Source organism: Brachyhypopomus gauderio, chromosome 12 (assembly GCF_052324685.1).
Source record: "Brachyhypopomus gauderio isolate BG-103 chromosome 12, BGAUD_0.2, whole genome shotgun sequence".
Taxonomy (NCBI): Eukaryota; Metazoa; Chordata; class Actinopteri; order Gymnotiformes; family Hypopomidae; genus Brachyhypopomus; species Brachyhypopomus gauderio.
This window is the reverse complement of record NC_135222.1, coordinates 14,162,205-14,173,984: the sequence shown is the minus strand read 5'-3', so window position 1 is coordinate 14,173,984 and position 11,780 is coordinate 14,162,205. Positions and strand designations below refer to the sequence as shown.

Genomic DNA, 11,780 nt, shown 5'->3' with positions numbered 1-11,780 from the left:
AGACAGCTTACTGTTAGAGCAGAGAGCAGAGAATCCTTTGCTGTTTGGGTTGCTTGATGAAACAGTTTGTTTTCCATTGGACTGGTAGAAACCTCTAAGTCCAGTCGCCCGGTCCAGGGTACATGCTGTGGTGTAGGACATGGCAGACGGCTAATGAGAGCCGCGTGTCTTCAGGATGTGGGAGCCAGTGCCTGCTAGCACAGCTGAAAGGCCCAGAGTCCCTATTGTAATGGAACCTGAGCTTCAAACGCTTGTAGTCCAAAAGTAAAACCTTCGCCTTAAATCTGTGTTGTCCAGCCATTTTAATTTTTTTTTTACTGATTAATTCTAAATCCCCTTCTGCTGGCTTCAGCTAATTAGCAAAGCTAGAGTTTGGGACAAAAGCCAAGGGAAGAGTTTCACTTCCCATAGCTGAAATTTCCAGTCTGAATCTAATATTTAGATCAATCTTAAATGACCTCCATAGATGGATTAGGGCTGGAACTCCTCTGTGTTGGTGGAGGCTCTCCAGGTGCATGGATGCATGAGAAATTATAGCACCAACCTTCTGTCTTCTGCTCAACATAGCTGTATCTCTGCTACCTGAGCGATGTGGTTATTATTATTATTTTTATTATTCACTCATTGGATGTATTTAAATGTCTTTACAGTTAGCCTCCCTGCAATGCCACATCTTCTCTGTTTCACGGGTGATCCCAGGCCCCCCAGAACCGATCCATACTAGGACAACCTGTCTGGGCTGACAGACCCACCTTGGCTGACAGACCTGTCTGGATTGACAGACCCGTCTCTGCTGGAGCTCCGGCATATTTGCCTGCAGAGGTGTGCAGTCCAGTGGAGGGGTTGTTCATACAGAGGTGTCATCAACACATGATCATAACATGTTTGGAGTTTATTTCTTCTTTTGCTTCATCTACACTGTAGGAGGCCCATAATTCACAATGATCACACATTCAAACTCTATCTTACCGTGATCAGAAATGCATTCATAACTCATCATAATCACAAACACCTTCATAACTCATCATAATTACAAACACATTCATAACTCATGTGTTATTCATTAAACCCTTCCTTCTCATTTGTGTGTCTGTTCCTGTGCTCTTTAGCCTGTAGTTTGCAGTTAAGAAATCAGGTGTCAAGTTAAGATATCAGGAGAGCGTGTGCTTGCTTTTACCAGAGAGGTCTTGTTCAGACATTTCTCTGTCTCGTCTCGGAGAAATAACAGACTTGTGGAGAAAGGAAACGGTGTGCAAGTGAGCACTGCGGATCTCTTTCCCGACTCGAATGAGCTCGGTGTCCGCTGGAGTGCATGGAAATGCCAGACTTAGTAGTTTCTCCAGAATAATTAAATATGAATGAGGGTCCATGAGCTCCGTTCAGAAAGGCGCACCAGGTCAGTCATTATTTATCCCACTGAAGCATTATTTATGTCCGCTACATCTCATGACATGGTGGCTGCGTGGCAGAGAGCCTGCTGTGCCTGCAGGGAGGACTATAAATAACACAGGCCAGCTGGGCCTGGACCCGGGGCCGGTGCTCACGCCGCGGTGCCGTCAGCAGCTGTAAACAAGCGGTGTTCTTGTTTAGTTTAGCTCGCTGCCTCCACCGCTGGGTTCGGAAACCAGATTACCGGCCCAGGACCGGATACACTGGACATGAGGACACGTCGTCTCAGCTGGACCCTTTGATGTAATTATGAGACCAAATAAACTGTCCCCTTTGGTTCTGAGAATGCTTATTCGGCATATCGCGTAGACACAGTAAAGGGTTGTTTAACTTTGATGATAAAACGCCGTTGTTGTAACAGCGCGGCATAAACGATGTGTCACTGTCGTTGTCTGTGTGTGTGCGTACAGTTTCATCCAGAGATAAGGAAGTGACCTTGAGAAGCCTTCCTCAACACAGAGGCGATGTGCTGTCTGATACGCTGCTACCGGGTTATGCAGGCACACAGGTGTTGGTGCAGTGCTGGGAGTTTCACACGGCGGCGCTGTTGTGGCTTGGGTGGAGACAAGCCTGATAAAACCAGCCTCCTGTGGGCAGATGAGTAACATAAGGTTCCTACAACACTACCTCCAGGTAGCCTGGTAAATCAGTAATTCTAATAATGTGAATGCTGAGGGTATTCATAAACCCTACAGTGAGTGAATACCCTAACCCTCCTGTAAGTGGGCCACTAACATTTCAGTGAGTGGATCCCATAACCCTCCAGTAAGTGGATCCCCTAACCCTCCAGTATTGGCTAATGGCTATCTAGATACACTTCAGTTTTTAGCTTTGGAACACAGATCCTCAAACCAAATCCAGTGTTGACCTTGCAAATTCACTAATCTACGCTGAGATTGTTTTTGTGCTTACATAACTTACATTTAATTTATGCTGAATTTTATCTTGGAGAATTGTGATATGGACCTTCTAATGTCTTTTCTATGAGCCTATAACTATGTGTAGCAACATCTGGACACGATGTAGTGTTATATAAGAATACAGGGGAGTATCATTACATTCCAGCACCTGCTTCAGGGTGGACGCCGCATGGCTGATACATCACATGGAGATCAAAGCAACAAACACATACACCAAGGTGTTCCATCTTCATCATCGCTTTTAACTCCATCTTCTGCACCATCCGGAAGACCGACAAGATGCCGATAACGATACCAGGAAATAAAAATGGTTGTAGACGTGGGAGACAGCTGTTAAACAGTGTTCCCCTTAGGAGTCTGATACGATGGAGCAATCCCCCATCCTTCTCCACGAGATTCCTCTATCTCCACTAGACTGGGGGGAGCTTTCGATTACGGGATGTGCCCTTTAGAAGAGGAGCTGTCTCCGCTAACACGGGCCCGTAATGCGATTACCCACAGCCGGCAACTTAAAGATAATTTAATGCATCTGTGCAGTTCATTTTAGCGCCATGCTGGAGATGTCATGCCGTCTTACTGTCCCGAACACAACGGGCGAGGAGGAGGAGGCTGACGCCGGAGTGAAGAAGAAAAGGGGAGAGAGGAGGGGAGAGACTAGGAGTACTGCCGTGTGTTGGGGGTAATGCTATTTACCCACAGAATAGTCCCAATCTCTTCAGCCGTAATTAGAGATGAGCCCTGTTAAATCTGCAGCAAATAGCTGAAGAGGGCAGGAAGTGTTACAATTCAACGAACAGTATGGTTTAACTGTGTGCGCGCATGCGTGCGTGCATGTGTGTGTGTGTGTGTGTGTGTGTGTGTGTGTGTGTGTGTGTGTGTTCTTCATCATACAATGAGATGCCGTGCTTCATACATGACACAGAAATTACAAATCCTGGGGTGACCCTGGTGTGACCCTGGTGTGACCCTGGGGTGACCCCTGCCTCGGCACTCTCCTGTGTTCTCACTTAAACTTAATTGTCATATATTTTCAAGGTCATTTAGTTTTGTCATTGAATCATAATGCTGGAGTGTTCTGACCATGGATAGTGCTAAATTAGAGGGTCTTGTAAACACAGTGTATTGAAATGTGTACTATGAAACATAAATAAATCAACATTTTCACTTACTTACCAGTGGAATATTATTGAATAATAATAATAATAATAATAATAATAATAATAATAATAATAATAATAATAATAATAATAATAATAATAACTATAATACAATAATGTGTGATATATGTAGAACACTATTGTGACGTTGGGTGTGAGGCGAAGGACGAGACACGAAATCCTTCTGTGGCGACAGACGTCACTTTTATTTATAACAATTATTGCGCAATCTAGCGCACATGGAACACGTAAACACAGAGACGTGTAACGTTTAGACAACGACGAGCACAGGACACTGCGCGAGCGCACATTAAATAGACCAACCACATTAGCCCCACGTGATTACGAGACAAGTCACAGGTGAGACTTATTAATCACTCGACATAACCCAATCCACGGATATCCACAGACGCAGACAAAGCACGTGGACAACGTATACACACGCCCAAAAGGGAGGGGCCGGGGTCCTCAACGTGACAACTATATATATATATATATATATATATATATATATATATATGAAGTGTACTATATGTCTATTGTATACATTTTCCTTATTTTCTTTTTTTAACTCTTTTATCGTTTTTAAAATTAATGATTTCATTAATTGCTTTGGCAACAGTTTCTGATTGCAATTCATGTCAATGAAGCTATTTTAGTTGAATTCCAGAGGGAGGGGGAGTGAGAGCGCGAGAGAAAGAGAGGGAGAGAAATGTTTAATTTGCGGTGTTATCAGCAGTGCTTTCCTATTGCCCTGCTGAATGAAGTCATTTAGGGTATCAGAGTGATGTGGTAGTTACAGTTATTAGATAAATAAAGTGTCTGTGTGTGTGTTTCGTATATAGAGACGTCATCATGAGGCGTTATGTGTGCTGCTGATTTGCATTATGACAAGCTGATGTTAAATCCACACTCCAAGTTCCCCATTCGCATTGCACACTGCCCTCTACGGGTCTCTCTCTCTCTCTCTCTCTCTCTCTCTCTCTCTCTCTCTCTCTCTCTCTCTCTCTCTCTCTCCCTCTCTCTCTCTAGCTCGCTCTCCCTTGCATTACCTTTTCCTTCTTTTATATGATTTCTTTTCAGGAGGAAAAACAAAATATTAAAAATCGTTCGTCCGCGTAACTCATAGGCCAATGTCGCATTTTATCCACTGTGAAATTCTCGGTAGCTCCTCATAACATTTATTTTCTGTCCTAAATTTGCAATCGATCTGATGACAGTACAGCAACAGTGAGCCAATCGCAGTCCAAGTTTCTCTAGTTGATACACTAGTTAGGCTGGCAGCGTGATAAAGACGTTCTCCAAAGAAGAATGCCTCACTGTCGTGTAGCGTTTTAGAATTAAAACAAAAAAAATCTAAGAATAAAATAAAATAACATCAAACCCCACATCCTCCCCCAAAAACGGCTTCATTACGGAATCGAACCGTGAGGGTTCGATGGTGGAAATAAAAGACTCCTTGGGAAGCCAGCGTGTATGTGCGCGCACAGCGACTGCCTGCAAGCCGTACCACTTACTGGATAACGGGGGACCCTACTTCGCCCGTTCCTTCAGCCGGGTTCACACGCCACGGAGAGGATGGACTCCGTTTGTATGGATGTGTTCGATAAGGACATTTACAGGTGTTAATATTTGTAACCTTCTTATTTGAGATTTACGTTCGGCTCATCGGAATTTGCTAAAGCTCGGCGAGGAAAAAAAAACCCAAAACGTGCCTTTCCCTGCTGGCCATCACGTTGCACGCCGGGCGAATGAGAGGCTGTGGTTGGCATACAGGACTAAAAACCTCGGAATCTACACTTCACGGATTTTACAGTCGGAGAAAGGGGGAACCAAAATCTCCGAGCGGGAGATTGAGGATTCGCCGTTGTCGTGATGTTTGCGCATTCATAACGTTTAACCTGGTAAGGAAGAAGGAATGTCTTCCTTTGCGAAATGGTCGCTTTTCTTGGGAGAATGTGGATCTGTCCAAGGTCCTGAAATGTATTTCGCTAAGAATGCAGCTGAGGCTATCAAACTGGAATACAAAATTAGGAATCTCTGGCGCCTAAACAGTTGCACTATTGTCTAAGCGGGCTGTGCTGTTTGTATTTAAGTATTTCGACATGCATGCATCGTCCAAGTTTTTTTTCTTCGACGTGCCAAGGAGGTATTTCGGCGTTCAGAGATCTGACCAGTGTTAATTTGTCTATTTTAAAGCTTGTCTGAGTTTTTTAATATTTCATTTCCATGTATTTATAGGCCAATGAATTTAAACTCCAGGTTAACGTCGTGGTTACTAATTGCATCGTTCACCATTCGCACAAATACGTCAACGGGTAGCCTGGGGAAACAACTCTTCTGGACTTTGGCATATATAGGTATACTTTGTATTGTTACGCTTAAGGAAAGTCGAACGTACCGATCGTTCTCTCTCTCTCTCTCTCTGTTTCTCTCTCTCTCTCTCTCCTGTGTGTGTGTGTGTTTGAGAGAAAGAGAGAATGTGTGTGTGTGTGTGTAAGAGAGAGAGAGAGAGAGAGAGAGAGAGAGAGAGAGAGGCAGTGTGTGTGTGTGTGTGTGTGTGTGTGTGTGTGTGTGTGTGTGAGTGTGTGTGTGTGTGTGTGTGTATGTGTGTGTGTGTGTGTGTGTGTGTGTGTGTGTGTGTGCGTGCATCGGCAAGTGTCTCCGGCACCAGTGAGATCGAGAGAGAGAGAGAGGTGTTCATTTGCATGAATCACGAGAGATTCTTCTGCACGTACCGGATTGCCTACAAAATGCTTTAATATGGTATTGTTCGCTTTTCTGATGAAATCTGTGTAATAAACCGATGACGTCGCCTGGTAGATTTTGCTTCTAATCAAATCGCGTCGTCTTCGCCCGAGGGACTAGATATGTCTGTCTTTGCGCTAATAATCAGCGCTTTTTTGTGCCTGCAAGAGAGAGGCTGAGCATCGTTTGACCCACAGATGTATGCGCGCTCTATTCATGTCGAGTCGTTTTTTTTTTCATTTTCAAAGCTAAAACTCAATACTCGTGAGTTGCATTACAAAACCGAAGTCGTCGGCTATGCGGGGTGAGTAAAGTCTGTTCCTCGCACTACCAGAGCATCGAAGGAAATGGATTTAGACGAACGGCCGTTCGCTTCGATTAGAGGTGTTTTGTCAAATTCGAAGCGATGCCAAGTTATATTTCTAATATATGTTCATCTGGCTTAAGCAAAACACATTTATGTTATAGCCCTTGATAAACGGTTTTGAACAGTTAGAATACGTGGGCGACTGGCCCACGGTCTCGATGTTCTAGCTCTTGAGTTAGAGATTCCGTTTGATACTTTGTTTGCCTTCCCAAATTGCGCAGTGCCTGACGAATTCCGAGCGAATTTATGCTAGTTGTCACCGCCGCTCTGTTTCTGTTTATAAGGGGATCAAAAGGGTCTCCTGTGCGCCCGCTGCCACTTGCGCTATGACTAACTACACAGAATTGCGTCGTTGCTGGGCCGGATGCTGCTGTGTTCTTTTATATTTAAAACGTCGTGTGTATTTGCTCTGATTATGTTGTACATATCGTGCCGCATAAATCACTGTGAAATGAGAAGAGGCAAGAAAATAAGTACAAAAAAACAAAAACAAAAAACAAACAAAAAATAAAACAAAAGATTTTAATTATAAGGGATTTTGTTGTTGTTTTTGATTTGATTTATTTTAGATAATTATTTATAAATTATTAATATGGGTAAGATTCAGCCAAAACATAAAATAATCTAACTATTTCAACATCATTAGGTGGCGCAGACTGGGACTGTTTAACTTCTTGATAAATTGAAGACTTTGTATTTCATATTTCTATGAAATCCAGATGAAATATTTTCATCATATTCAGCTAAGGTTTTAAAAAAATTAAAATCTAATGATTTAATTCAAAGTATGCGCAGTTTCAAAAGGTAATGTTAAAATGTTGAGGACACTGACTGTGTTTTCTGCATTTCTAGATGACACCGCCGACTGCAGCGCCACTACTCTGACCTGGGCCGTTCAATCCCATGAAAATGCACGTGTGGATTCGGACAGCAGTCCTGCTGGTTACCACGTCTCTGAGCCTGGTGGAGATGTATGACACGTACGGTGAGGTCTGCAGGAACCTGTGCACCTGCGAGGAGAAAGAGGCTGTTCTCACAGTCAGCTGTGAAAACCGTGGTATTGTCAGGCTGTCTGAAATCAGCCCTGTACATTTCCCCACATACCACCTCTTACTGACGGGGAACCTGCTGAAAAAATTGTCTGTCAACGACTTTATCAACTACACTGGTGTCACTATTTTACATTTAGGAAACAATGACATTTCCGAAGTGGAAACTGGGGCTTTTAATGGACTGCAGGGGTTAAAGAGACTGCACCTGAATAACAATAAAATAGACATTCTTAGGGATGATACCTTCACTGGTCTGGAGAGCCTGGAATATCTTCAGATCGACTACAACTTCATCAGCATCATCGAGCCCAGCGCCCTTGGTAAGCTTCATCAGCTGACGGTGCTCATTCTGAACGACAACCTGCTGTCGTCCCTGCCAGCCAACATTTTCCGAAACGTCCCTCTGACACACCTAGACCTCAGGGGCAACCGGCTCAAGATGTTCCCCTACATCGGTCTCCTGGAGCACATGGACAAGGTCGTGGAGCTGCAGCTGGAGGAGAACCCGTGGAACTGCTCCTGCGAGCTCATCGCCCTGAAGGCCTGGCTGGAGAGCATAGCTTACACAGCGCTGGTGGGGGAGGTGGTGTGCGAGACGCCCTTCCGGCTCCACGGCCGAGACCTAGACGAGGTCTCCAAGCAGGAACTGTGCCCGCGGAGGGTCATCTCCGAGTACGAGGCGCGTCCGCCGCCACCGCTCAGCACCAGCGGGTATTTCCAGACCACGCCGGCGGCCGCCACGTCCTCGGCCACGTCCTCGGCCGTGCTCAGATCGTCCTCCAGACCCACCAAGGGCACCCGCCAGTCCAACAAGACCCGCTCCAAGCCCACTTCCCGAATCCCAGCCAATCCTTACAACTACGGGCCCATCATAGCTTTCCAAACCAAATCCCCCGTGCCTTTGGACTGCCCCACCGCATGCACCTGCAACCTGCAGATCTCGGACCTTGGGCTCAACGTTAACTGCCAGGAGAGGAAGATTGAGAGCATATCAGACCTGAAGCCCAAACCTTATAATCCCAAAAAGATGTACCTCACAGGGAATTACATCCCCATCGTGCGGCGCTCAGATTTCATCGAGGCCGAGGGATTGGATTTGTTGCACTTGGGAAACAATCGGATAACACTTATTCACGACAGAGCGTTTGGGGATTTGATCAACTTGCGCAGGCTCTACTTGAATGGAAACTTGATTGACAGGCTCACGGCGGACATGTTCTTCGGGCTTCACAATCTGCAGTACTTGTATTTAGAGTACAACAAAATCAAAGAGATTGTGGGCGGCACCTTTCATTTCATGCCCAACCTGCAACTTCTTTTCCTGAACAACAACCTTCTGAAAACCTTACCAGGAGGCATCTTCTCCAGCGTGTCGCTCTCCAGACTCAACCTGCGCAACAACAACTTCCGGAACCTGCCCGTGAGCGGCGTCCTGGACCAATTGAAAGCTTTGTTGCAAATCGACCTCTTCGAGAACCCATGGGATTGTACGTGTGACTCGGTAGGCATGAAGATGTGGCTGGAGCAACTCAACTCCGGCACCGTGGTCAATGACGTCGTGTGCGCCACTCCAAAGAGGCTGGCGGGGAGGGATGTGCGTGGGGTGCCGTCCGAGCAGCTCTGTCCGGATTACTCGGACGTGGTGGTTTCCACCACGGTGGCGCCGGAGGAGCCGTCGGGAGGCAGGGTGACCACCACGGAGACGCCCCCACGGCTCAAGCCGGCGTCTGGCACCGTCCCTCTCTCCGTCCTCATCCTCAGCCTCCTCCTGGTGTTCATCATGTCTGTGTTTGTGGCCGCTGGGCTGTTTGTGGTAGTAATGAAGCGGCGTAAGAAGTCTCAGAGCGACCGCACCAGTACTAACAACTCCGACGTGAGCTCCTTTAACCTGCAGTACAGTCTGTACAGTAACCGGGCCATGCCCAAGGTCAAGCCCCCAGCCACTCACGTCTATGAGTACATCCCCCACCCGCTGGGACACATGTGCAAGAACCCCATCTACAGGTCGCGGGAGGGCAACGCGGTGGAGGACTACCCCGACCTGCGTGAGCTGAAGGCCAGCTACAGGACCCCGCCCCAGGAGGGACGGGACCCGACGTCCCGCAGCCCCACATACACGGTGAGCACCATCGAGCCCCCGCAGGAGGCGTCCACCATGCAGGACGCGGACCACTTCTTCAGGGGCATCCTGGAGCCGGACAAGACGCCGCCCAACCCCGGGGGCAGGTACGACTACAAGTACCCCGCCCCCAGCCCCTACACGTACAACCCGAACTTTGACGTCAGGCGGCAGTTTTTGCCTCCTGAGGGCATTCGGGAAGCACTTCTCTACAGCACGGCGCCGAGTACTGTCTACGTGGAGCCAAACAGGAGTGAGTACTTGGAACTGAAGGCGAAACTGCAGGTGGAGCCGGATTACCTCGAAGTCCTCGAGAAACAGACGACATTCAGCCAGTTCTGAAGCTCGGTCTGTACACATGCACTGCAGAAGCCTCCCACCCCGACATTACTGTACAGTCTTCAGCCCGAGGGACAGCACCTCTGGAGAAAAAAACAAGAAGGTCCTACGATGGGGTGTGCCAGACTGTATTACTTTCATTTCAAAGCTACATGACATTATAAAAAAACCAGAAAAGAACAAAAACGCTCCCTGAAATGGATGAAAAAAGTGCGACTTGTGATACACAACTGCTGATGCAAAGTCTATTTTTTTAAGTTGAAGATTGAATACACATAAACTTAGGTGTACAGATTAATCCAAGTACGTTTTCAGGTGTATAATCATGCAGATATCGTGAACAACACAAAATGTTTATATATCAAAAAAAAAAAACAAAACAAAACAGACAAATGCGTAATTAAAAGACGACACTCACCATCCCCAAACAGAACACTGCACTCCGGTGATGAGTGTGCAGGACAGTTCCTTCTGCTCTTGTCTGTAAGTAGGTTCTGTATTTATTGGTATACTCTTGCCATGTAATCTCAGTATGATTTGATTCTTCATCAGTATTACTGTACCACGGACCAGCTTTCTGTTTGTACTTTCTGATCATCCACTGTAGCTGCATTGTACCAGTGACTCTTTATTTTCTCCAAGGTGGCACACCCCCATAACCCCCAGACAACACCCCCCCAAACCCTGCAACCCCCGACTCACCCCACGCCCGCCTCCAATGTCAAAGAGAGACTTTTGCGTCATTTAAAGATTTAAAAAGGAAGGTGTCTTTGTATGCTGTCTGCACTTTTTTGGAAAATGGAAGACCAGAGGTTCTTCCCAGCTACCATTAGAGAAATTATTATATATTAAAAATGAATATGTGTATTCATTCTTAATATGTATTTTAATATGTTATCAAAAATTCATAAATAATAATTGAAGTAATAATTATGTTGTGTAATACTGATATTTTACTGTAACACCTATTTTTATACAAGCATTCGCAACCCTCTTCCCCTTAATGTTTTCATAGGTTTGATTTCTTTCCACTTATTGCACTATATTGACCAAAACATGTTTAATGCCATCAATAAATATGATGTCAGGTTCTTATACACAATTGTTCGCAATGAAAACAAACTGTGGTTATTACGAACCTCCGGCATGAGATGCGGAGTTGTTGTGGTGTTCCATCAGGACGTACGTGGGCACTACGGTCGGGGGCCGTCCTTCATACAGTCACTGGGTGGTGTTCGCGTCACTGTTGCTGGGAGAGGAGTCTCACAGTCGGCTGGATTGTGATGAAACGGAGCATTAGACACCGTTTAGGGGTGTAAATGACACGTCCGGGATCATACCACCCACACTGTGACACTGTGTGTACCTGCAATTTCAGCAGTTATTCTAAAACCGTACATCTTTCCTGGGTTTCTATTTTTTTTATATTTTGCTGCTTATTTTGGTGGTGATTTATCTGAAAAGGGATTGTGCGTATATTGTAACAAGGATGTGGTAAGATCACTCTGGGGCACAGTGCTCTCGGTTAGACGGGTCTAGCAGACCTTGTGATAGCTACTGTAGTTCTTCTTTGCTGCGAGGAAGATGAAGAGGGCTTCCTCTCCCGAGGCTCAGCTGAGCAAAATGGCC

At 45.9% G+C, this 11,780-nt stretch overlaps 1 protein-coding gene across 4 annotated transcripts; it reads left to right on the top strand.

The window, feature by feature from the left end:
• Nucleotides 1-4,841: 4,841 nt before the first annotated feature.
• slitrk5 (SLIT and NTRK like family member 5) lies at nt 4,842-11,258 on the top strand. 4 transcript variants are annotated; one of them, XM_077023219.1, is made up of 2 exons: nt 4,842-5,430; nt 7,494-11,258. In XM_077023219.1, exon 2 carries the CDS (start codon nt 7,545-7,547, stop codon nt 10,152-10,154), a length of 2,610 nt encoding a protein of 869 aa, XP_076879334.1. In that variant the 5' UTR covers nt 4,842-5,430; nt 7,494-7,544; the 3' UTR covers nt 10,155-11,258. The 4 variants fall into 4 exon arrangements, with proteins under 4 accessions (XP_076879334.1, XP_076879337.1, XP_076879335.1 ...); XM_077023222.1 differs by lacking the exon at nt 4,842-5,430 and adding an exon at nt 5,776-5,886; XM_077023220.1 differs by lacking the exon at nt 4,842-5,430 and adding an exon at nt 6,198-6,578.
• The last annotated feature ends 522 nt before the right edge of the window (nt 11,259-11,780 follow it).